Raw genomic sequence first — 27,580 nt, forward strand, 5'->3', positions numbered from 1 at the left:
TTGGTTTATCCAGCTCAACTTGGGCTTCGCTTATTTTTACACCTTTACGCTACTTTTGTGTTTCTACTACACACGATTTCCTCTAAAAAACGTATGGAATTGATCGTTACACACCTGTTATGTCACGTGAGAAACACCGATTCTCAGTAAATACCCATTTTGTGGTAAAACTGAGGGACACAAGGGGAACGCACACCTTCGGGCAGCGCTGTACAGGCCGTACGATGCATTGACTGTTGCGCTTTAATTATTATTTCAATAATCCTTTGTGTTGTGCTAGTTAATCCATCGCCTCAAAACACTGCAATATTTAGTTTTCTTGCGACGGTCCCGTGACCCTCCAAACCTACCCGTGACCCTTGAGCAGAAGGAAGCGACAAACCCTGAAGACAGGACAGCGAAACAACATGAAGAAAACGTGCAGACGCCGGGCACTAAGAGAAGCAGACGCGGGGAAGAGAGAGAGGAGAAGGAGCGGAAGCGCCGACGGCACGGTCCGGTCCAGCCCCGGCGCAGTAAAACGCGGTGAAGCGCGGCGGCTCGCTCGGTTTGGCAGCCGCGCTGAAAACACCGGCTTCGGTGCCATCGGACCGCTTCTCCTCGTACTTTATAAGTACCTTTTGAGAGGGCGAGGAAGAGCATATGTTTCGCAGCGGGATATAAATGGTCCCATCAAAACATAAAGCAAGATGGATCTGTGCGCGAAGCTCGCCTTTGCGTTTCTGAGGCCGCTTTGCCGAGGAAGCGCGGGAGCCTGGGAATGATGACTCCAGCACTAATTAGTGCATCGTGTGTGTGGCTCTGCCTGTCCCCCCCTCGTCTTAATAGGAACACAGCTGTTTGTGACAAAATGCATTTGTCTGCCTGTCTTATTAGATTTACCCTAAACAATATAAATAGTGCTATAACTGTTTTCCTCGTTTGTTTCCAGTCAGGAACCCATTAATAGACATCCCTTTTAATTAGGTGCGGGGGAAAAAAAGCAATACGTTCATCGCATTTCTCGACAGTCTCTCCGAGCCGTTTCCTCAAGGACAGGTGAGCGTAAGCAGAGCCTACGCACGCCGAAAAGTAACATTTTCGCAAAGCATGCCCAGTATTGATGGAAATATAGCCTGAGTGTGTCTTTGTTGAGCAAACTCAAAGCTGGTTGGGAAATGACCTTACTTTAAGCGGTCAAGGATCAACGATATTCAGTTACGCACAAAGTGTTCTGCCCGGAAAATAACCCGTGTAGCATTTTGTGACGAGTCGTTTGTAAAAACGTGCTGCGCTAAATACGGTTTGATCAGGGCTGATCGATCAATTATGACCGAAGATTATGTTCTCATGTGTTGAGGCAGTTAAGCCAGTAACAATCGTGAAGTTAATTTAGAAACAAAACACAACCCAAAATGTGTCTTTGAAAATTCCAGGTGATTGGGGTTCAGGGACCAGTCGGGCGTCCAGTTCTCCCGGTCGTACACTTTATTTGGGGACTTTGTGACCTGAAGTGACCTGGGAGCCCGCCTGACGTTGGCGGTGACAGGGCTGCTTACCTTCACAGTTACCGCGCAACATTTCTGAATGCAGCTCATCAATATAGTCGTAGTTGTGTAATTGTTATAGTCTATTTTGTTTTCCAGCGACGTCTTCGTGGTGAAACTTTACGTTACGTTTCACTTATAACTTTGTACAGAACAGCTGAAAGCTGATTGGTCTTAAACTACCTTAATTAAAGGCCACACCTCCAAAATTTTTCTTTTGAGTTTGAAACGACTTCAGATGCTACCGTTATGTCTTAATGTGACGGTATTCCCGTCCGATTCAAATGCCGGACTGATCCAGAAACAGTTGCAGATGAGGTCTGAACTGGATTAGGCCACACCTGCAGCATAATAATAGCAATAATAGCAAGACCTTACAACCTATGTTTCCCGGAGAGTATCCGGACCACCGTGACCCTGAAGTGGGCGGGCAGTGGCTGGTTGTGAATAAACGTCCCAAACAGCTTCCGGTGTCACCCATTTGTTCAGCTGGCCGTTCTGCCGGGACAGTTCAGGTCAGATCCATCAAGCGGGGGACGTTTCCGCCGGGACCGGAACTAGCAACCTTCGGGTGTCCTTCGCCCCCACGCTAGCTGCCGTCCTCCTCGAGTCGAGCGCCGGAGTGAAACGGCACCGGAATCGGCATTCCACGTGTGCCGCGCGGCCCGTCTGCCATCCGGCACAAAGAAAAATGACCTTTACGTGAAGACCGATAGTCTCCAAGTTTACCTCTCGACTCGCCTGCAATTAAGTGCTCTCCGTCACCTTCCTGGGCGCTGCTTTGGATTGGATTTCACCTCAGTGAATTATATATCACTGTTTTCCCTCCTACATTTTCTCAAGGGAGGCAGATTTAATTATGCACACATTATGCTAAATAGCTCCCTATATTGACTGTACTTTGTAACGAAGACGATTCTTCAAAACATGCTGCACCATCTTTGTATCAATTAAACTGAGTTAACCTGCACACTTTATTGTGTAACTGCATAATGCGAGATATTAGAACTCAGTGGTGCTCATTTTAAAAACCGTCTAAGCTGAGAGTGAACATTTTAGCAGTGGGCATTTTGGAAGCAAACAGTTCCGTAAATACACGCTATAATGTGTTGGTGCTTCATATCCTGGGCGTCACATTGGAAAATACGGCCTTTGACTTGCTTCCATTGTGGTACAAGATAATTTTGCTATCGTGCTACAATGAACACACATTATGTGTGAATCTCATATGCATGCAGGCGAATGATGCTGCTTCATTTTACCTGCATATTTAAGATCACGATAGGCTCAGAGTTTCGGTCATTATCTACTTATCAGGAGTGATAACTTAATTAAGCTATTTTTGTCAAACCACAAAGTCATCATTGCTGAAATAGTGGGTGTTAAAAATCAGAGTATGTTACATTCATGAGCTGCCAGTGGCCATAAGGTGCGATACGGGGGAATTAATTTAGTGTCCGGTGCCATATGCACAGAGTGTGTAATACCTTACACGTACTGCACTTATTAAATATTCCTGACAGCTGGCAGATGTGAACTGGCATATTGTCATTAAATTCTTACCGAGAGAGAAGCAGGGGGAAAACTGTTCTCTCGGTCCCGTAAAGCTGATGCCGCTAAGTGTTTTTCTTGCATAAATGAAATGCCTCAATATTTATTGAACTGACTAATTTGTTGTTTAAAATGGGCTCTTCGTATGATATTTTTGTGCTCCACAACTGCTGTTTAAATGTATTATGAAGGCTTCCTATTTTATATTAATGTTTAAGAGTGATTCAGAAATAGACTATATTTTGTATATTTTGCCTCTGTGCATCATTTTTAATACTTAATCAAATTGTTCTGAAGGGCAGGGCCTTGTAGTTACATGAGTACTATATGCTGGGGAAAATATATATAAAACCAGGAACACACTAAATTATAATGATTTAACAAGGACTAAGAAGTCAGGAAAAAAAAAAAAAAACATGAAGAGAATTGAAAAGAACAAAGTCTCCTTTGTGGGATGATTTTGAAATATGAATTGCCCTGACAGTGCAGTCTTCCTCTTCCCATCTACTATTGTTTCCGCTTACAGAGGCTACACAAATTGTTGTAGGCTGCCGCTGCCGCAGCGCTGACATGGGCTACAATAGCTGACTGTGATGTTGTGAGATGTGTTTTAATGGCAATGGAGTTGGAGGGAAAGGGAGCTCTTCACATTGCAAATATTTAACAGGCGCCTTTCCCTTCCATTGTGTCCCATTCATGGCTATTCTGCTGACACGTGCTCTCTGCTCCCACTGATTCCTCCTGAAACTGATAAACAGAGGAAAAGCTTCCCTCCGGCCAACTTCAGTGCCTTGTGGTGTGTAGATAGATGGTTTAGAAAATCAAGGTCATTGATGGAAAAAGTATGTGAACCCCTAGGGCAATGACATCTTGATAAGAGGATAATCGAAGTCAAATATTACAGTCACTGAGTGGTGTTCATATGAGGTTACCATGAAGGAAACCACTGCTCTTCGAAAAATGACAATGTCGCATATTTAAAGTTTAATTGAGAGCACCTGGATGTTCCACACGACTGTAGAGACAATTTTATGTGTGAAGATGAGATAAAAGTTGAATGTTGTGCATAGTTTTTTGCTTGGAGAAAATAAGACACTGCATATGGAAACCAAAACCCGTGAAGTGCGGTGGAGGGAGTGTAATGTCATGGGGCTGTTTTGCTGCCTCAGGCCCTGGAGGGCTTCAGATCACTGTGGGACCAGTAAATTTCAAGCTCTGTAAGGAAATTCTGGAATTGAATGTCAAGGTGATGTAAATATCTGATCTGATTTGATATCGGTGATCTAAAACACGAAACAAGTTGAGTCATGAACTATGACAGTGATCGGAAACACAGGAGGAAAGCAACAACAGTGTTTAAAAGGAGAAATTCAGAATTTTAGATGCCGGGGAGAGATTCCTGACCACAGTCGCACTGAAATGATGTGGTGTTTTCTGAAATAGGCTCTTCAAACAAGACATGCCAAAACATACATCAACTGAAATAGTTTTGCACAGAGGAATGGGCCAAAATACATCCTAATTACCACACAGGCCTGGGTAGCAGCAACAGAAACCCTTTGGTTGCGGATAGCTGGGTGGTGCGAGATGTCATGGGTTTGATACCAGCTCAGTCTATGTGGCATTTGCATGTCCTCCCCATCTCTGCACAGACTTCCTACAGGTGCTCTGGTTTCCTCTCACGGACAAGGACATGCTTTCAAGTGCATTGGTGACGCTAAATTATTCTTTGTATGTGTTTGAGAGAGAATGTGTTTCAGTGTTTCACTAGTGTAGATGAGTTACCCTTTGTAAGAAGCGTATCTAGCAGCGCAAGTCACCTTGGTGAATAAGGTGAGTGGCTAAATACTACTACATAGTGTTCATTGGAAGTCGCTTTGGAGAAAAGTGTCTGCTAAATGAGTAAATGTAAGCAGTATAGTACATAAGCAAACCCTAATTTAAGAGTTCAGTACAAGTGGTAGTTATTACAGTGACACAGCATAGTTCTATATGCAACAATTGATTGTTATGTATTGTACAAGCAAATGCATAAAATATCAGTGAGATATGTAAAAATACATTCCTCTTTTTGCTGTCATTAATTTCATTTATTTGTTTAACACTTTTCCTCATGGTGATGTACAGTGTTAAGCTACCTGAAGTTATTTACCCATTTATACAGGGATAATTTTTAAGGTATCGCTTCAGGGTGAAAACCTTTATCGAGGTTACTACAGTAGGATGTGGGATTCGAACCCGTGTTCCTAAAGCCAAAACAGCAGCTCTAACCACAAAGCTAACCCTTTTCATTTCTGTTACACCTTATTTGTCATCTGATTAGACTCCCAGACCGAACTTCTTGTAAAGAAAGCACATCCTGTCCCGGTTCTGACTCCCGGCTCTCGAGGCAGCGGCAGAGACCAGGACGGGGACGAAGTTAGAGTCCGTTATTGACACCGGCTCACATCGACTTCACGAAGTGATCACCAGGAGCTCCTTTAGCCACTAGATCATTCACTACGGTTTGCAAAGAGACACTTTTGGTGTCCTTCTTGCCAAGAGCCATTGGTCTCCATAATGCTCTATAATGCCTCTGGCCTGTTAACCCCTCAACACACAAAAACAGGAAAGTGCCTTGAGACCTTAGAGTCGCTGCACTTTGTCTCCTATAAATAAAATTATTAATTGTCTCTTTTGTTTAGGTATAACTCTGTTACCTCATGTGTTATGTGCACCTTCTTACGTGTCATTACATGTCGTGTTCACTTGCTGTGAGCTTGAAATTCTCTGCAAAGATTCATAAAGTTCCATTCCCATCCATTTACTCCTTGGGGAAGCAAAGTAGGAACCACACACACACACACACACACACACACTTGCTGAACCGCTTGTCTCGTATGGGGTCACGGGGAACCGGAGCCTAACCCAGCAACTCAGGGCATAAGGCCGTAGGGGGAGGGGACGCACCCAGGACGGGACGCGAGTCCGTCACAAGGCACCCCAAGCGGGACTCGAACCCCAGACCCACGGGAGAGCAGGACCTGGTCCAACCCACTGCGCCACCGCACCCCCCAAGTAGGAACCAAATATGGTTTTAATCCCATACAGGGTATGCTACCCTCCCCTTTGTGTCCAGTGATTCCGGGATAAGTTGTAGACTACTGTGACCCTGATCAGGACAAATGCTTATTGAAAATGGATGGATGGAAATATGATTTTATTGTTATTTCCTTTTGTTTATAGCACAATTTACTGTTGCTGGACAAAGAAGAGTCATCAGTTTCCAGGAAAACCAATTATTTGTGGTCTTGTTTACTTTCAGCACGTGCACGTCCATGTCCTTCCAAGAAAAGCCGGAGACTTTGAGAGAAATGATAGCATCTATGATGAGGTACCGTTGGTATTTTCTATCTGTTTATACTTTATTTATCCTGTCCCTACAAAGGAACTGTGTGTGATTACATTATTAAACACGGTGCGAAAGCAGAGGGGGAGAGCTGGATGTTGACCGACAAATTGCACATTAATTATGTTTGTTCTTTTTTTTTTTTTTGCAATATATCGTGGCGGTTTGAATCAATAAGCAAACAGGCTCACCGGTAAGAAAATAATTGACCAAAGCTTGTATTTTATATTCATATAATAACATCTCCTAAATAGGAGCTTGCTTATGGATCCCTGAAGAACATACAAAAAAACAGGCTGAATCAACATGGTAGCCCCTGCAGGAGAATATAAATGTGTTTGTCTTACATTTACATATGATCATACATGTTATTATGTGAGCAGCTCTGACATGTATGTTTTTGTGCCATTTCATTTCCAGTAGTTGCATTTATCTTTGAGAAATTTTTTCTTGATGCACATAGTCATTGATTGTTGTCCGCAGGCAATGGGCCTACTGGTGTTATAACGAACCAGACACATACATTTTTTTCAACAGGGATGTTTTTTTGGGTATATTATCAATGAAGAGCATGATGTGCGGTCTCCACATTTTCTTTGTTGCGTCTGCATTTTGAATAGACATGAAACTATGAGCACTTTCCCAAAGTCATCATCTTGAAGGTAGGCTGGGGAGGGAGGGAGGGAGGGAGAGAGAGAGAGAGAGTGTTAATGGACAGTTGAACTCTTAGATTTTTGTCCCCGACACAATGAAGTGTGAGTTGTGCTAATTGCCTGAACGTTTTGTTAATGGTTTTCTCGATCATTGCGCCATCTTTCCTGACAACAGCAGCGTCACGGTCAGACCTCTGTCTTGTGCTGGGAAGGGCGCGCTGGAGAAAGTGTCATCATATATACAATATGTGGAAGAGCACCACGTTGCTCCGCGCTCTCTGTTGGATCACGAAGAGCCCGCGCTTTCGTGACAGCGTTCCACGTGAAACGTGGCCCTCGGTGCACTTTTTGTACTTTTTCTCATGCGCAGCACATCATTTCCAATTATTTTGCAGTGTCACCTTGAGAAAAGTGACAGTTTATTATGCTTGCTTGTTTCGTCCTTCTCTCTTTGAGTGCAGTTACTAATGTGAAAGACTTCCGCTTGTCTCTAGTTGTAATGGATCGCATGGAGGCTGCTCTGTTTTGTTTTCACACAACTTGCCGCAGAGGTGTGAATGTGAGGAGACCTTGAAATATGCAGTATATGTGTATGTCTAACGGGGCTGCGGTGGCACGGTGGGTTTGGCCAGGTCCCACTCTCTGGTGGGTCTGGGGTTCGAGTCCCACTGGGGGTGCCTTGCGACGGACTGGCGTCCCGTCCTGGGTGCGTCCCCTCCCCCTTCAGCCTTGCGCACTGTGTTGCTGGGTTAGACTCCGGTTCACCGTGACCCTGCTTGGGTCAACCGGTTTAAGCCTGTGTGTGTGTGTGTCTCTATGCTTGGCTCACACACACAGTGGTGATTTTCACACCATCTTGTGTAGGAAATTGATCAAGGCCAAAATATTACCGTAAATTAGTGTCCTAGTTTGGCACATCCTCTGTGAGATACATTCTTTTTCTCTGTCATACATTGTTATGCTGCTTACTGTGATTTACCCTTTTGTATATATGGGTAATTGTACTGTATCGGTTCAGGGTAAGTACCTTGATCAATGGTACTACAGCAGAAGGTTGGATCCAAAAGACAGCAGGTGTAACTGCTACTGTACCTGCTGGCCTTATCACCGTCATTCCTGCTCATCCCTAACACCCTAATATGAGGTATGAATATGGTTCAAACAGCCATACTCTTCTTTGCACCTCCACAACTGGCGTTCTTGTTACTTGGCAACTGGGAGCTGCGCAGACAGGTAAGCGGCGATTCTGAGACCTGCACGCCTCCACGGTGCTCACGGTCAGCTAACGTCACAGCCAATCTGGTGTGAGTGACATAACCTCTGTTCAAAACAGGCACCCTCCGTGGCCCGACCGCACGAGTCCCCGTTCAAACGTGACATTAATGTACCTTAATGCACCTCCGCTGTCCCTGTGGGATGTCCGTGCTGTCAGTTTATTGTTTGCTTTGTGCGATGTGCTATTTCTCTGCCATTTTGGCAGTGGCAAAGTCACTGATCACAGTTTATGCTGGTTTCCTGCTTTTAGATAGATGTAAACTCAGAGGTTAGTGTAGGTCTAGTGCTGAGAACGATATGGTCTCTCCTTCTGGGCTCCATACTGTCATATCTTTTTTTCTTACATCCTGTTATATATGTGTCATATGGCTAACTCATAGCGACCCCATGTATTGATATCAAAGCAAGTGAGGAACGGGAGTGGTTTCCCAATTCCTTGTTCCATGGAGGGCCATGCTTGAGGGGGTGTGTGCAAACACAGAGAGAAATATGCAGTCTGCATGCACTCCAAGCTGGACTCAAACCCCATCCCCACTGAGCAGCTCAGGAGCTGTGATGGGATGGCACCAGTTTTACCTGCCGCGCCACTGTGTCCCTAGATACACATCTTCCTCAAACAACTTGGCCTGACAATGTGTCAACGACAGCAATGCTTGTTAAATATACTTCAGTGCATAAAACTGTTTTGACAAACAGTTCTTCCCTTTCTGTCTTAATATACACAACAGTGGAACTGACTTGTTCCTGGTTAAAATGGAGAAAGTTTGACAGGCATGAAAATTTCACTGAATAGTTGCTTTATGTCACACTCATACAGTGCAGTAAAAGAGTATTTGCTCCCTTCCTGGTTTCCTTCTTTTCTGAAAGTTATTGAAGCTGAATATTCTGCGAACAGATGGGCCAAAAGTGGAACTTTTTGGATGACTTGGATACCATTATGTCTGACTTAAAGCAAACATAGCATTCCATCGTAAGAATGCTATACACCCAGTCAAACATGGTGGTGGTAGTGTAATGTTCTGGGGTGCTTTTCTACCTCATGACCTGGATGACTTTCCGTAAGTGACGGAACCATGAATTCTGTTGTCTCTCAGATTTTTTTTTAAATGTCAGGTCATTCATTTGTAAACTGACAAAGTGTAGATAGGTTAAACAGCAAAACAATGGTCAATACCATAAATGCAGGTCCAAGGCAGAATGGCTGAAAAGAAGCTACCTGTAAATTAAAGTTTTAGAGTGGCCGAGTCAAAGTCCAGGCCTGAGTTGAGTAGAGATTCTGTAGCAGGACCTAAAAGAGGCAGTTCATGCTCAAGAACCTACTAGTGTTTCTGAATTAAAGCAGTTCTTTAAGGGAGAGCGGGCCAAAATTGTTCCACGGTGATGTATATGACTGATGTTGAATAATACAAACCTTTTGAAGATTAGGGGGTCAATTAGTTTGTCATGCAGTGCCATTTGGTGTTGGGCGACATGGTGGATAATGTGTTATTTGTTCGCTCAGGTGCCCTTTTTGAAATATTAGATTTTGGCTGAAGACCTGAAAACATTCAGTGTCAAAAATTCTCGATAAGAGAACAAATCGGAAAGGGGCAAACACAATTACCCTGAAAATGTGAAGGTATAGATCAATAGAGAGTAAAGCATAAGTTCTTTATTTCCAGGGGAGTGGAAATAAAAAGCAAAGTCAAATAGGGGTGGGGGGGGGGGGGGGGGGGATGGAAACAAAATTCTTGACTCCTTGCTGAAATGAATATCGAGAAATGCTTGTGGAAAATAAGAAAATCTAATACCACTTCTGGCTTAAAGGCTTCCATAAGTCATGACTGTACCTGAGCAGCAGAAAACCACTTTCAATTTAAAAAAGTAAAAAAAAACCTAGAATGAAAAAAAGCCAAAATGTGTCTGTGCAGGTGATGCAGCATTTAGAGCTGTCGCTTTGCAATGAATGAACACGGGGACGAATCCTACGTCTGCCGTAATGCTCTCGATCACGGTACTTACCCTGGACCAGTGCGGTAAAAATTACCCTGGTGCGATGATGGATCAAGCATTACTTACTGTATCGTTGTAAGTTGCTCTAAATGAAGGTGTACATGCGATCGTCGCAGTAAACGTTCCAGCGCAAAACACTTTTCCTGAGATACGGGGAGCGCAGAGGACGTGTTCGTGCTCAGTGGCTGGGTTTGTACCTCGCGACCTCGTGCCGAACGCAGCTGAACATCGTGGCGCTCTTGCGAAGGCCCTGAGCAGCGAGCGTCTCGGGCGCCGAGCCAGAAGCGCACTCAGTGAATGTTAAAGAGGTTAGCAGCCTGTCTTCCTCACATCCAACTTGTGACATTCAGCACATTTTACAGTTTGTGAGTTATGAGGTCATTTGTGCTCAGTATTCATGGTTTGCTGCTGTTCCAGTCAGATTTATTCTCTCGTTGCTGTAAGGCGGTCGCCTCGGTGCAATATTTACACCAGGTGTGGCGGGTGCAGGGTGTCATTGTGGCAGGTGACACTTGTTGATTTGGCTCAGGTGTGTATGCAGCGTAGACATAATGACCCCGTCTTTATGTAAAGGTCACATACGTATTGGGAAACAGGAAACACCTGAACAGAGGACAACCAAAAGATGGAAATATTTAATGACAATTCTCTGATCGTGATTTTTTTAAAATTTTTTTTTTTAACTGCCCTTGGAAACACCTTGTGTTCGTATGGTGCGATGTCCGTATAGGAAATGCATTCATAGTGAATTTACATTTATTCATTTAGGAGGCATTTTTCTCCAGTGATTACTAAGTAGTGACTATTACTACGATTTAGGTGACACTTCATTCAAGGTGACTCAGTCTGAACGTTGCTTTTGAGAAAAGGGTCCAGTAAATGAATAATTGTAAATGTAAATGTAGATAGGCTACACTCAACTCGCTGCAATCATTCGCTTGTTTGTACGCCAGACCACCACACACACACGCACGCGCGCACTATGGCCAATTCAGAGTTATCAGTCCAAGTGAAACACACGTCTTTGGACTGTGTGAGGAAACCAGAGCACCTGGAGGAAACACGTAAGCATGGGGAGAACGTGCAAACTCCACGGAGAGTAATCTGGATTCAAACCCAAATCCAAACCCACCCCCCAGGGGAGGCGAAATAGCCAAGGTTTCCCCACCCCCCCACCCCCCCCCATATACTGAAGATTTCGAAGGGCAAGCAGCGGTCCCACAGGGTCCGGGTGGCCTGCGCTCCGGCGCGCCGAGGGCAACGGCAAACGGAGCGCGCCCACTTTCCGGCATGAACGTATCGCTTTTGCTCACCTCACCAGCAATCTCGAAAGGTCCCATTCATTACAGTCTGTAAAGGTCAGGGGTTTTCAAACTTAAGTGTTCTGACCTTTTAATAAGCCAGCGAAAAATGTACAGAATCACAGCTGGCATTCATCCGGTGCAATTTTATCACTGTCACAGCCGCTCCTCGGCACAAAAGAGTTTTAGACCCGGAAAGCACGCGTTTCTTAAGCCGCTTCTCGGGACGGTTAACGAACTGACGCGTGCGAGTCTAGACGGTGTCGTCCTCTTGCAGTAGCTGCTCAAACGTGGTCCGAGCCGAAAAAAGACACCTTGCGCAATACGTTACGGTGCAGCACGTAGAGAGTAACCCTCGGGTTGCGTTCTGGTCCAGTCTCAGCCATTTGCACTTTTTATTGTCAATACAACTTCTTTTATTGTGCCACTCTGTTATAAATATGTCTATATACTGCATAAGTGTTCTGTCATCAGAGTATTCTATCATCGTACGCTTTTCTTCGTCTGAGGCTTCATGACATCCTCCACACCAGGCATCTGAACGCAGGAAATGAATGATGAGCAGTTCCATTGAATTTCGCGCGTTTTGTTCATATTTTGCGCGCCGGATTTCCGCGCTCAGATGAGGCCGGACCAGCAATAAGGGGGTGAGGCCACAATAAAGAGCAGAGTATGAAATGCCACGTTACGGAGTTCACGATCGCGTTAAGTGTCATAGCTGCTTTAAACGGCTGCGATGGGTCGCCCGATTTTGGAGGGAAGCACCGAAAATAGAATGTGTCCGGAACGCGAGCCGAGGGTTAAGTCCGTCACAAGGCGTCAGCACGTTGCGTTCGGCGAGTCCGGCGGGAGCCGCGCATTTGCGGTCGCTGCCCGACGTTAATGAAGGGAATTGCAACGGAGACGTTACAAGCGCCGTGTCCAGGAACGTTTCAAAGCTGCAGCAATGAAGCATTTCATCTTGGTGGAAGTAGGGGTACCGGTGGCACCTTCCTGCAGTAAATAATGAAGCCCACCGCCCTCCCCCAGCTCCATCGCACACAGAGGGAGGAAATTAAAAAAAAAAAAAAATAAATAAATAAATAAACCAGCTCCTCTTCACTCCTGCTAAGAATGCCTGGACGGAGGACCCAAGCTGAGCTTCTTGGAATGAGAGATCTCACTTTATGGCTATTTAATTAGGGAAAAGCAGAGAGATGCTGCCAGAGCTGATTTTCTTTGCTCTCAGCTGCCTTGAGATCAGTGGGAACTCAATTACGGGCTGCCGTGCTTGTTAGCGAGAACAATGTCAGCTCATGATTATGAGTCCTAATAATGTTATTTTCTCCACTTAGCTCTTGTTATTTTTTTTCCTTTCACCTCTTTTCGTCCAAACAAAACAGGGAGCTGCTTTCAGAGGGCTCAAATGGTGCGCTTAATTTGACATGCGTGTGCTTGAAACCCGGTGCTTGAAAGTGAACAGTGTTTTTTTTTTTTTTTCAAATTTACAAAAGCAACAGCCTGCATTGATTAAAAATGTTTTTGGTTTCTCAAACAAAAGCCAAAATTTAGAAGAAACGGTTTATTATATTATTTACTTGGTTGGTGCACACAACTGCTGAAAGCACTTCTGGTTTTTTTGGTTTTTTTAAAACAGTCGTAGTTACATCATCCATCCATCCATCCATCCATCCATCCATCGCCATTTTCATTAACCAGTGGTCCTGGTCAGGGTCGTGACGGTCCAGAGCCACAATGTCCGGCCCATCTTCGGTGCTCCATCTTATTATTAGTGATTAACGGTACAGAAGAGCGCAGCGAATGCTGCGAAGACCGCGTTTGAGAAAAGACGAACCCGGCAAGCGAGTCAAACCGAAATGTGCTTTCGGTTAATAATTCCGTTGTTGGCGCTGAGCTGAACAGCAGCAGGGATGCTGACGAACGCTCCTCTCCGAGTTTGTCTTCCTGCGCAACATCAGGTGAAGTACAAAGATGGGCCTCAAGAGGTCACTTCTCGAGGTCACCGCTGTTTGCCTTAACACGGGGAGCCATTGTGGGAGAGGTGAGCGGGCGCTCCCTGCCGCCGCACCTGTGGACGCCGACCGTTTTGCAGAAACACGCTGACCTCAGGCATTCAGTGTGGAATAATTCCGCTTCGCCTTGTTAGCAGGAGAGGTCCCGGCAGGTCGGCGCGTGCCCGAGGAACCGTGATCCTCGCGTAAACGCGAACGTCGGCCGAATCCGTTTTCGACCGCAAAATCATCCCCGAAACCCGTTTGGTCGGGGTGTCCATGACAACAGCAGGGTTTAAACGGGATGCGCTGCTCTGCAGGGCTTTGTTGCTGTGAGGCCGGGTGTCCGTTTGCGCGCTTCTCGCTCGTGTCCCGGAAACGCAACACGCTCGTAGTCGCGTTTAAAAGCCGAGCGCGTTTCCAAATTGTGTCATTTCGATGTTTAATGTGCTTCGCCGATAGTCTCATCGTGTCATTTGGCTTCAGACATCAAAAAGAACAGCAGCAACAGCAATAATAATAATAATGACGACGACGACACAGGACACCACACTTATCTGTTTCCTGAGCTCACAATATAGGGGGTATTTTTTAATCCTACTTTTGAGTTCTTTTTCACCACACCTACCCCAGTTTCTCAAGTGGAGTCACTATTTCAGGATCCTATGGGCTGTCCGGGACCGGTAGATATAAATTACCATGGAAACACCATCCAGTTGTGGTGAGTGCCTTATTTATTTTTTAATGAGTATTGCAACCATAAATAAACACTTGTCCCCTTGATAATATTTCTGTACAGAAACTACTGGAACCACGATCACCCCCCCCACACACACACACACACACACACAGCTAAAAGGGTTAGGGTTAGTTTACAAAGTGCTGAAGAAATGTTGTGAGTTTCAGTAATGGAGAAAGAGGAATGCTGATGAAACGCTAATTGATGGAATTAATTACTTTTGTGCATAAAACGTAACAAATTATTACTGGAGTTTCTTGCTTATGGCAGCGGAGCCTCCGGGGGCGACGAGGGAATTTTCCTTATTCCGTTTTCTCTCTCCTTTCGGTATCTACCTGCTCAATCAATACGCCGTCTTTGGTTCCAATTCCATTTTGCTGGGGTCCTACTGCACGCTGACATATCACTGCTGTGAAATTTAAGGCTTCTCTCTGGGCCTCTGCAACCCGATGCCATTTGATATCGTTGTTCATTAGATCTTTATCAATTGTTCTCCAGCGTAAGGGCGCAGATACGGAGACAGACCTATCATATTCCAGCGCCATGCCCAGTTGTTGTTTGTGCGTGATTGATTATCCACTCTGTGGCAGTGTTATTAGTGAGCATAGCGGCAGCAGGAAATGTAATGAGAAATATCAATGTATCCTCATGTTCCTGCCTGGCGCGACAGTCCGCGATCCATCTCGCCGACACTTACCTAGTTAACGTTTTTATCAGGGAGGCAAAATTTGTCATTCTTCATGGGAGCCAGTATGAGTTCCCCAGCCAAAATGCGGATAAATTAGGGAGATAAAGAACCCATCTCGCAGTTCCTTTGTGCGGAAAAACACTCATCGCCTCGCGGTGCAACCGGGACCTCGATCCTGCCGCTTCCTGAGGGAGAAGACGAGGACCGACGGGCTTCTTCGTGTGGCGGGCGATCTGTGCAGGGTGGCTGAGTACGTCAGCCACTCTTCTCAGGAAATGATTTCGTATATTAAAGGGGGGTCTGGTGGCGCGGCGGCGCAGTGCGTTGGACCGGGTCCTGCTTTCCGGTGGGTCTGGGGTTCGAGTCCCTGCTTGGGGTGCCTTGCGATGGACTGGCGTCCCGTCCTGGGTGTGTCCCCTCCCCCTCCGGCCTTACGCCCTGTGTTGCCGGGTTAGGCTCCGGTTCCCCGCGACCCCGTATGGGACAAGCGGTTCAGAAAGTGTGTGTGTGTATTAGGGCATCTGGTGAGCTTAAAACATATAAGATTTTTATAAGAGTGTGAGTACAGTGTAGCTCGTAGGGACCCCAAATGTTCACTCTGAAATTTCTTACGAGTTAAATGGCTGCTTGGTGGTCTCCCACTCAGGACCCTGACGTCTGAAGTTTCTGAGTTTTGTCTCCAGTGAGGTACAGTTATCGCCCTCTGTCCCTCAGAGCGGCTGAATCCCTTTCATTCAACATCCAGGAACGGTCTCAAAACACATCTCTTTTGGACCCACTTCTCTCCTGAACCCCTTCGCGCTCCGTAATCTTGCGCATCATTTCTGTCAACGTAATAAAATCCGTTCTGCATCTGCTGAGTGACTAAATGTAAGTACAGTGTTTGAAAGCTGTGATATGTAACTTGCCTTTATGTTCAATATGAACCGTGCAATGTAGATACCGTGAGGGTCTTGGCAGTAATTGTCTGTCCTCAAAGGTGTATGAACATTGACATTTATTTGATAAACGTGATGGGCAAACTGGCAGTGAAAATAAGCAGAAATAGCTTGTACAATTCCATTGTTTTGTATTTTTGTGCTTTTTTGTTTGTTCCTTTTCTCCAACAAATTGAAGGAAAAAAAAAAGTAGTGTAAAAATCAATGAGTCTTTTAACAATTTTTGAATGAAACTTAATCGAATCTGGTCCACTTGGAGCTGGGCCCATGAGTTAAGTATTGATTTCTTAATACCAGTGGCCAATACACACATCAGTCTTCTTCTCCGTATTTCCCCCCCCCCAAGTGCATTAAAAGCTTCTCACTTCTCAGTTCTCCACGGCTCTCGCAGATTCCCATCTGCCCGGCTCTTGAAGACAAGGCGGCCAATTTAGAGGCACAGCAAGGCTCCCGAAGGGCTCGACTTTGTCAGGTTTATGAATGTGTTTGCCATAATCCAGTATTGACAACGTTCGCCCGATGATGAAGCTGTTAATTATTCAAATGCCTGCATAACACATTGAGCTAATTTAGCGGAGCATATGGAAAGGCCATCAAGTCGCTTCGCTGAAACACGAGACGCGCGCACGCTTAGTCTCCCGACGCAAATCGGCGGCGCACGTGAAGAAAGACCCTCCGGCGCAGTAAATCGCCCACGTCGGGCAGCTCCGTCCATCCCCGCGGCGCGGCTTCGACCGAGACGCTTGGGCCTCGGGGTCGAGCGCCGGGGGCGTCCCGCTCACGGCGCGGATCGGCGGGAGAGCGTCGCGGGGTCCCTCTTCCCGCCTTCTTGTGACCCGCTCCTCCTCGGGGAGCGCGCTTCCTGAGAGGAAAGCTCGCGCTCCGTCCTCCTTTTATTTACAGACCTTCAGACTTTTACGCACAAAAACGCCGGTGGCTTTTTCGAGAAAGCCGTCTGATGTCGCTCGTGGCGCTCGCCCGCGTTCGGCGCGGCGGGGAAGCTTTCACGCGGAATTTGCCCGCTGACTTTGGGGAGCTGTGCTATTGTGCAGCGAGCGCCGCATAACTTTTAACGTCGCTTCACGCGGTTTGGCATGAACAGCAAAACATTAAAAAAAGGGAAAAAAAATCCCACCTCTAACAATCTGTACGCGGTAATGACTAAAATGGCTTCCTGCCTTCGTCCCTCGTTTCTTTGGAGCCTTTCCGCAGACGCGCCGTCGATAAGAGGTGTAAGGTGCAACGCCTCCGCACTCACGCATGCAGGGGCTCTATTATTATTTCCGGCCAGTTGCTACGCGCCGCCTGACAGCTGGAAAGAGCCGCACTCTCCTGGTGGGGACGCCTCTTATCCGAGCTGCTTTGAAATGCGGCGGCTACCGATCCCCCGGCACTAAAGAGCCTTTTCGGCGTGGAGCTTGTGCCCGGAAGTTTCCGGCGACTCGAATTCGCGGAGTTGCTCTGCAGAGGACCCCCCGTGAAAACTGCAGGGGGCATCGCACCGTGGACGCGCAAACGGATGCGGGTGCGCATGCAGAGCCCGCGAAATGTGCCATGTGGAAGGCCAGTTGCAAGGCATGCTGGGATCTGGGATGCCTGCACACCGATGACAGCTCGGTGCATCAGAGAGGTGCTGATGTTTCTCGGTAACCCGCGCTGGCTTTGTGGTGCAGATGTAGGATTTCGCTGGAGGCCCATAAATCCAGCTGTGGAGACAAAGGCAGATAGATTAATGAACAATAAAAACGAAGGTTTGCAATTCATCTCCAGGCTTTGTGCCTAAAACCTGAAAATAAGACAGCGTGTGAAACTGCGCACACGGGTACTTTTATCCTGCTGCTTGTACCCGGATATGAAACATAAAGGCAGACAAACTCAAAGTAGGGCATTGAGATATATGGCCATTTATTTGTTCGTTCATTCATTCATTCATTCATTCATTCACTGATGATCACTAACTGCTTGTTCATTTCAGGGTAACGGGGGTCTGGAGCCTATCCCAGAAGCATAGGTGCGAGGCAGGGTGCAATCTCCGTGGGATACCTAGTGTATTCCAGGACTGTCACAACCACAGTCATTCACTCACACGCACACGCACGCAAAGGGCTATGTAAAGTCACCAGTTCAGTTGAAACACCCATGTTTGGACTGTGGGAGGAAACCAGAGCACCTAGAGGAAACCAATGTGAACACGAGGAGAACGTACAAACTAGACACACTGAGCTGGATTCAAATCCGCGTCTGAACCTACAGCCCGGGAGCTGTGAATTTCCAGCACTATTCGCTGTAGAAAATTATAGGTAAAATACAAAAGTAAATCAATTGAAGCCGAATCTTTAAAAATCACACCTTTCAATCATACATTCGGTCTCGCGTTGGCCTGCAGAAGTACTTGACATGCTGACGGAAGACGAGTAACACAAAAGAAACATCACGCGGACGCAAACGAACGCTGGCAGGTGGACAGTATTCGTTCCGCAAAACGGTCTTTTTTTTATTTCATTTTATTGTGATGTCAGAAAACCATCGTTAGACGTCAGTCAGTCTTGAGGGAATGTAAAGGCAGGAGGTTAAATACTGAAATACTGAGCTGTGTTTATCAGCGCGCAATGACAGCAGAGCAGAGCGAGTGGTGCAGGGAACCCTACCGGAGACATCCGGGAATTTGTGTCCACGACGTCGTCCTCGGCTTGTCTCTCCGTCTCTTTGTTTGCAGAGTAGACTAAATATACTCTGAATACACTTTCCATATGTTGTACTTAGATATACAATGTCTATATATCTATGATTGTTTACCTTCATATAAATAATGAGAGTTTATAAATATAATGTCTGTATGTATTATACTTTGTAGATATATAATATTTCTTCATTTTTTCTCTTTCTATATTCCCCTGCTTTTATGTGGGTTATTGTACTTTTTATTAGAAACACGGTGAACTTTCGAAGCGATGATGTCCGTCGTGTCCACGGGGAAGCGCACGGCGCGGTAACACCCCTGGTCTGCTTTTAATTTCTACTGGGATTGTGGGCTCCGGCGCTCATGTGGGGACACTTAAATAGCGCCTTTTTTTTTTAAACGTGTCTCTGCAGCGCAAATGTATTTGGGGGGGGCTGGCGGAGCCGTATTTTTACCGCGCTGCATTTCCCGGCCGGAATTAGAAGAGTGGCCACGGTGGGCCGGAACGGGATGCGGGGAGCGACCAGTTATTCCCTTTCGTAGCCGTTCGCCTCTCTCTCACGCGGCTTCCCGGACTCCTGCGGTTTCATTATAAGCCGCGTATGCAAATGCACTTCAACCGCTCTGAAACGAATGCGTTCGGCTGCAGGACAGGGGGCTTGCGGGAACGCCGGCTACCGCTGCGATCGCAGGAGCGGCGGTGTCGCCACGGCGGGTCTCGGAGACGCTCGGACTCGGAGGTGTGCGTGTTCGCTTTTATTAACCGTCTACCGCGTGTGGGCGGCGAGAGTTTAACCCTGAAGGCGAGACCTGGTCTAACGTGACACGTGTGCAACTTTCCTCGTGCGTTCACACCCTTTCATACTCATCCGATCGTCTTACGGCTTCACGACGTCTTCCGCACCACGAGCGTGAACACGTGACATTCATTATATCCATCCGCTTTGACTGAATTTTACGTGTTCTGCTCACATTTTTCCGCGAGACTCCAATAAAGAGCAAAGAGTATCAAATGGCAGATTGAGGACGTCTCTCTCTTTGTCTCTCTCTCACGCGCACACACGCGGGCGGTATCATTTCCGTTAAATGAAGTCTATAGCCCATAAACTCCGAAAAGTGTAGAAAGTGTCCTAGTGACTAGGGGTGAGTGAGATTAAAAACGGCGCCGTGGAGTTGGAGTCGGAAGCAATGCTGGGTTCCTGGAGTCGGTAAAAATGTACCGACTCCGACTAAATGTACCGCATATGTTGAGTCGGCGTATATGTCGAACCCGGAAAATAAGAGGTATGCTATAGGTTTAGGCCTGTATTCGCCGGATACGTCGACCCCCAAAAGAACGTGCAGCTTTCGGGCAGCGCTGTGGAGTCAGAAGCAATTATTGGGTTTCCGGAGTCGGTGTCGATGGGTTTGTGTCCCGACTCCACAGACCCGTTAAAAAGTGTAAAAAGTTGGTCAAAAAGTGCGGCGGCATTAGGTGCTCTTACACTCTGCAGTGTGTTTCGGAAGAGGCTCGTAAGCGGATGCCGCGCAGCCCGGCGGTTGGACGCGCTGCAGACCCCGGTGACCCGGCGCACTTTTGTACCTTTGAAAACGTGACATAGTGCTCGTGCATTTAAATACGTGGAAAACGCTTACGTGGGAAGGTCCTTGAGATGAAAAAGCTGCAGTTCGAAGGGGGGGTAAAAAATAATCTTCCCCTTAAATTTAACACCTTTCACGAGGAAATTGTAATGCGACAGAAGGGGGAGTTTTAATCGCATGGCTTTTGACATCCCTTCTGCCCAGCGCGGCGCTTCTCGGCCGCCTAATTTCGAGCCGAGGGCCGCGGGTGGCGTCGCGGCGGGCATTCGCGTACGTGCGGGTCGGCCGAGTTCCCCGCAGCGCCCCGCCGCTTTCGATCGAACTCCGAAAGCGGTTAAGGTGATGCGGAGAGCGCACCGCCCGTTGCCCCCGCGTCAGGGCGAACCTTTCTTTCTTTCCCGAGCAAGAGCATCCTCCGCAAAGTCTCGCCAAATAATTGCCCGGGCTGCTTAGCCCCCGAAATGGCATCATTAAAGACGATTAGGAAGTTAAACCGCGGTGGCGAGCGTCCCGGAGGTTTTCTCTTCGGGTCACTTTTAATAAAGCCTCGGGGGAGGGGGGCCAAGGCGTTAAAGCCTTTTATCGGCGCCCCGATAATGGTAGGCGAGAGCAATTGTGAGGACGAGCGCCACAATTAGTTTCCACCTTTAATAGTCAAAGAGCCGTTATCTTCATCGCAGGCCGTCCATTTCCCGATCCCGAAAGTCCTTGAGCCGGACGCGGAGCGCATTCGGCCGCCGCCGCCGCCGCCGAGTTTTACGCGTTGGCCTCCTCGAACCGACGGCTCCGAAGGGCACGCTGGCGAATGCGCAGAACTACTTTTCTGCGCGGCTGCGGACACCCGTGACGGCGCCTCCTCGGCCTTGGGCCTCTCTATGTGTTTACGGTGCGTGCGGCTCATCCAAGAGGAAGGAGATCCACGAGGAAGCTGTCCAAGTGTTTAATTAGACATCCTGCCTCCTATCTCTCCTGACAGCTACAGTATGCTTGCGAAAACCTCAGATCCAGCAGCGTATTTTTAAATTAAGGCTGTTGAACTGGTGCTTTTTTATTTTTCACTTTTAACAGTGGATTTTTTCTTAACCTGCTATTGTCCTAATCTTTTTAAAATCTTCAGGATGCTGAGTAGTTGAAACATTTTATATTCACATTTATTCGCTTAGCTGTCGCTAACGGAATGCTTGCTCTAATTTACCCGACTTTGTACAGCCGGGTAAGTTTTACCCTGTCGGTTCAGGCTAAATACCTTGATCAAGGGTATAAGAGCAGGAGGCGGGATTCGAACCTGGGTCCTTCGAGTCAAAGGTGGCGAACGGAGCTGCACGGCTTCCTGCTGCTCCCATATGCTGCCATTTCTTATGTGGCTTTGAGCTTTGCGGCGATGCGAGGCGCACTGTTCGCTATCCTTTGGCGTCGGAAGGGCTGCGAAAGCGGAGGGATGTCGTGCGGTTCCGGGAAAGCGGTCCGTCCGTTCTCTCCATCGCCGCAGTTCTGTTCCAGCGACGTTCCCGCCAAGCGCTCGCCGGGCTCAGTCCTAACCGGGCCGGACACCTGCGGCGATGCGTATTTAGAGCCGGCGCGGTCCCCTTCAGCACCTGCCAGCTGGACCTGGCCGAGGCCGAGCGTCGGGGATGTTCATCTGGTTTCCGGCCAGTGCCAATTAACTTCCACCGACGGCACTCTGATGTCCAGCCACGCTCCGGGTCCGCTTCCCGCTCAAGGCCCCGGCGCAACGTGCCAGCTGCCACGGGCTCAGCTTGATCCGGACGCCGGCTCCGCCAGCACGCAAAGGCTACGGGAAGCTTTCGTTTTCATCATGTGGAACCACGCGAGAATTGTAAAGCCTCGCTTGTGCAATATATCGCTAGCAAAGTCTTACCGTACTTATGAATCAATTTCGCTTGATCCTCACCTTCTTATATCTCCGTCGCTCACCAAATAATTGGATGGAGGCGACGAGTCTGTTTTGTTTAATTTCTAATGTAAGGTTTGCGCCTCGTTTCCGACAATAAGGATGTATTGTGCGAAGACACACTGTTGCCGGTAGTATTTCTTCCTCCTTATTTCAGTAATCGTTTGCGAACGCCTGTGAAGAATACGGAAGAAGAGCGTCGAGTACGAAGGAGCTCCACGAAAGCGCATATTGAAAAGCTGAAAAGTAATAAGCTGCTTTTCTGACAAATTTAATATACTACCTTCCAGATAACAGTGAGTGGCAGGTTAAATTGACCTTCAAAAAACATTTTTCAAGAGGCAAAAGAGAACATATATCTGATGGGATTTTCATCACACTTCTTATATCTTTGGGAGACACATATACAGAGAGGGTGACAGCAGCAAAGAGGACAAAATCTTATTACCAATAAAGTCGCACAAATTTGCATATTAATTAGTCACTATCAGATCTTGAGCTGTTATCACAAGATGACAGAATTAATCATCCATTAAAAAGTGTAATTAAAAAAAAAACAGTCAAGGGTTATGCTGTGTCCTGTGCATTATTAATGAAGTCAGACGTCCCCCTGCCTTCAGCCTCCGAGTTCGAGGAGCCTTTGTGGGAAAGGACAAAAATATCGGCAATAATCCGGCCCGAAAGATAACCGTGTGCTGTCAGAACGGCAGCAGCGGGTCGTAGCAGAAGCCCTGAAACTGAGCCGATAGTTAAGGTTCCGTCACGCACACCTTGTCGTCTCTCCTTTTTTGAATATATACAGCGCTACTTTAAAGTATTTGAACCCTGCGCGTCAAAGTGGGTATTTACTGAGAATCGGTGTTTGTCACGTGACATAACAGGTGTGTAACGATCAGTTCCGTATGTTGTCTAGAGGAAATCGCGTGTGTAGTAGAAACACACTTAAAAATGGTGTAAAAATAAGTGGAGCCCAAGTTGAGCTGGATAAACCAAGTAGGTGAGTAGAGTCAGCGGTGTAAATCATCGTCATTTCTTCATTTTCTGAGTTTCCCATTTAACATTTAGATTTATAAGTTTATTTTAGTATTTTATACAAGAGTAATGAGCATCCCTATGGCGTTCACTTATTTTCAAACAGCCCTGTATACGGACTCGATACAGAGGCAGCAAAGGGAATAATTCTCACTTGTCCAAAGTGCCGTGTGTTGATCGGCAGAAATATTTGTTCCGTTTTTTTATGGCACGAGAAGCAGATGTCAAGATTCAGGGCCAACGGGATGGACGGCCCATCATTTTCTCGTCCCGTGAATGTCCGTACGCTCAGAAGTACCGATAACTAGTTCACGGTCCGTCTTTTTGCGGGATCTCTTCTCGTCTTCGATGGCGCTGGCTCCAAAATTAGGGTCTCGTCTAGCGGAGCTGGAGAAGGATGGCGCTGGGATAGTTAAGGCACTCAGCAAATCATTAGTAATGGATATAAGTGGGCATTAAGAGAAGTGGACATGCAGAGGCTCCGCGTTTCACAGAAAGAGATCGGGCCCTCGGTCATGTTTGATTCTCACTACGAAATCAATAGCGCTTAGTAATGGGACTGCAGTTCCGCCTCCGAGCGCATCAAGACACGTCACGGCAGCTCTCGCTCGAGATCGGTGTTTTTCACGGGGTGACGGCGCTTTCTGCTCGCCGTGGAAAAGACGGGGCGGACCGGTGCGGCGCCTCGCTTTCTCGATAATGTGGATGATGTGGTGTGGCACAAATTTAGAAATGAAACGCAAGAAAAGACCCCAGAATGTACTGCGTATGATTCGGTCGTCGGTGTTTGGCGTAGAAAATCTATCGATCCGTATTTTACCGTGCAGGGCTGAGTCACGGTGACCCAACCGCGTTGTGAAGCCTACATCCAAAGCTGGTTTGTCTGCTTGGCAGCAGCAAGGGGTTGAAAGTGTCTGAGGTCAAACACCTTGTGAATGGAATCCGACGAAGATTCCCTGCCATGTTGGAAGGCCGCGTATGAATAAAATGTGTTGTTATTACTGTGCGGGAAGAGCGATGGGCTGAAAAGAAACGCAAATATAAAACCGTCACTGCGTGAAGTCACGCTTCTAGTCAACTCTGGATGCACCTCCTTCAAACAAAAGTAGTTTTAATGGAGCCTGTCTGTTCACATCTCTACAAATAATGCGCTGCATGGACCGTCCGATGAGCTCGTCCGCAGGGAGGTGAGTGCGGAGTATGAAAAAAAGCACATGCTCAACTCTGGCTGCTTTGGAAGAGTTGTGTGTCCTGCTATGCACTTGGGGTAGCTTCTTGGTTTTGGCTCCAATGTGGTGCAATGAGCTCCCTCTGTCCCTCGGAGCTGCTGAATCCCATTCAGTATTCAAAAAGAGTCTCAAAACATCTCTCTTAACACACATCTCCTGATAAATTTTGTGACAGACTGGACCGTCGCGGTACGGCCGCTTACATGCATCTGCGGGTAACACGGAACCGCTCTCACCATGCCGGCAACAGGGCGAAGACAGAACACTGCAGTATCACAACCTTCCTCACTGCGAAACAGAAGCAGTGCGTTTGAACCGTCTTTGCAGCGCCTCATGGGAAGTGCCCAGCATTGCCTTGGCAATGTACCACGAGGGCCGGGCTCTTCAAAGGTGTCGATGATTGCGTTGTTAAGTTGACATGTCAGCTGAAGTAATCAAATGAACGTGTACACGTATTCCATCTTTCGGGGTTCCGTGTTCTAGGTGTGACCGTGGTATGCAGTCGTGTAAGTTTTAAACATGGTATATGGTCTAAAAGGGGTCCCTGAGCACGACTAAGAAAAGGGTCTTGATGGTGAAGGCGAGTACTTGTACACCATGATTCGTCTACCATCGCCGTTTTATCCACTGTCTTTTATGTTTTGCCTTTGGACCTGTCCATTCCGTTCATGGTCCACAACCGCTTGTCCCGCGTGGGGTCGGAACCCGCCGCGCCACCACGCCCCCCTTCTTTGGACCTCTACCTATTGTAAATCGCCTACGCGTCTCTCCAGAACCCTCAGCTTCGAGTGGCACTGCGTTTCTGCCATCCAAGAAATGAGTGGCCCGATGTGCGCTCTCCCTCTCTCCGGCGACGCGAGCCTCGCCGAGGAGCAGCGGTGTGACGAACTTGCATCTCACCATCTGTCACGATCGCCTCTGCGTTTCCCGTCACTCGTACGGCATACGTAACGGTCGTGTGCGCGGTGCGTGTGGAGCGCGCTTCGACGCCCGCCCGTCGGTATGGGTAACTGTATGAGACACCTTTGTTTACTCTCAGGTGTACGTCTCTTTGGAGAAGGGGGCCTGCTAAATGAATACAAGTACCTATCAGTGTAGGGACACTCACATCCACCCACTAACTGGTTTCCGCTCTGCTCTGTCGCTCCACCAGCTCAAGCAACGTAACGATTCCCATTTTTCTCGGCACCTCAGCAGCACGGGGGACCTTTGATATTTACCTGAATTAAAGATTAAATCGAGTCATCAAGTTAAACGCTGTACTGAAGCCCGGATGCTGTTGAGAGACGTTACTGGTGAAGCATCCTGCTACAGAAAGGGTTAACGGTCGTCATCTCAGCCGTGCGTGTGAGCGTGTGGGAGGGGCAGCTTGTAGTCTAGTGGTTACAGCTGCCGAAGGTTGCAGGTTCAACTCTCACCTGCGACCAATGAAGGTGCTTCCCTCAAATTGTTCCGGTACAAAGGAAGTGTCCGCTGTCTACATGGGTGAATAATTCCTTCTTGTTTAACACGGTAAAGCACTTTGGAGAAAAGCATCAGGTAAATGTGTCCGTTTGCACTGGGAGAAGCACCTTTACCGTTTTCTGTGAAAAAAGAGACTAAGCATGCTGAGACACACACACACACACACCTTAATTTGGAGCTAAAGCCATGAACGAAGCCTTCCTGCTAACTTTGGACCGCAGCGCACTGTCATTTACTCGCCAGGTTACGCCACCTCGTACTCCCTTGCGCTGATGGGGTAATGAGTGAGCTGGACGACCCCAGTATGACCTTTCACAAGATGCCGGTGTCGGGCTCTTGCGACGTTCCCCTCGTTTCCCTAAGTGCTCTAAAACAACGACGGAACAGTAATGACCGTGTAGCCGAAATGAAAATTGCTGCCGCTTTCGCTCTTTCCTTCCCGGCTCCTCTGCATGCGCTCTTCCTTCTCATGAATGAATGAATACGTTTCTGTGTAGTTACTCGTGTGCTCTGGGCAAAAATGCATTTGGCCGTTACTTGATGCATTTCGCTCTGCGTGATCCTATTTAAAGTTGACAGCTGTTAAATTTGATCAAATATACCGCTTGCACTGCTATGGAAACACGCTTTTCTTGCCGTTCCCATTGTAAATTTGGGCCCTCGCGCTATTTTTCCGTCAGCAAATGCGCTCAGAGCTCCGAACAGTGCCGTTCGTGGGCTTTCTTTGATCTTCCCTATTAATTACTTAATTAGCCGCTGCTCTTTTGTCTTGTGTTAATATTTAATGCGTTCGGCACACTTCGGTACGGGAGAAATGGCGCCGCGCCGCGTTTTTCCCATGCTCTCGCTTACCGCCGCGTGATTTAAGTGCCCCGCGGAACGGCAATACGGCGCCGTTTGGAAACGAGCGAAAAATCTCCACGTGCTTCATTAACAGCCTTGTACTTGTTTACCCCTCTTTACCGTGCTCCAGCACCGTGTATCTTCTCAATATTCACGCCCTGCCGGAGCGCTGCCGGTCCGCACACGTACGTAATACAGGGGACATTTAGCGAGTGCGGTTTCGGACTCGATCGGGAGCGCGGACCGCCGTCGGGGTTTCGTGAAAAGCGCTTTTCGTGCGCACGCTACATACGTGTGAAGCCCGGTTAGAACGGTAAGCGTCCCGCTTTGCGGAGCTCTCCGGGGGGACGCGCGCAAACACGGCTACCTTGTCGCCTGGCGTCAGAGCGGATCGCCATGGTAACCGCAACTTAGATTTTTAAACGGGGAAACGTAGGCGGCCTTAATGGTCCGGCCGAGCAACGCTCCAGCAACTTGGGCGCGTGGATCTCACGCACGTGCTACTTTTGCGTTACAGAAATAGCCAACGCGACGCCGACGTACCCGGCGCGCTTGGGCCCTGTTGCCGGCGAGAGGGAACTCTTGCCATCGTAAAACTGAGGACCTTTAACTCCCGAGAGGCAGGAGGAATATTTGGACAGTTGCATGATAAATTGCAGACATGTAATATTCAGCGCCTTTCGCACCGTACGAGTGTTTGCGCCGGGAGTCTCCTCGGACGTGCTTTGCATATTGCTCCAACCTATGTAAATAATCTGCTCTGTGGCCAAAGAGGTGTTTTGATATTTCCCCCGCAC

The 27,580-nt window shown here is 47.6% G+C and overlaps 1 protein-coding gene across 4 annotated transcripts in view; it reads left to right on the top strand.

Annotated features, from left to right (window-relative positions):
• fhit (fragile histidine triad diadenosine triphosphatase) overlaps nucleotides 1-27,580 on the top strand; it is a 232,352-nt gene that overhangs the window by 189,321 nt on the left and 15,451 nt on the right. For all 4 annotated transcript variants that reach the window (XM_018734149.2, XM_018734151.2, XM_018734152.2 and 1 more), the window contains one exon: nucleotides 6,382-6,450. In XM_018734149.2, coding sequence (XP_018589665.1) covers nucleotides 6,382-6,450 — 69 coding nt within the window. The remainder of the gene's footprint in view (nucleotides 1-6,381; nucleotides 6,451-27,580) is intronic.

The sequence above is a fragment of the Scleropages formosus genome, chromosome 22, assembly GCF_900964775.1.
Source record: "Scleropages formosus chromosome 22, fSclFor1.1, whole genome shotgun sequence".
NCBI classification, from domain to species: domain Eukaryota; kingdom Metazoa; phylum Chordata; class Actinopteri; order Osteoglossiformes; family Osteoglossidae; genus Scleropages; species Scleropages formosus.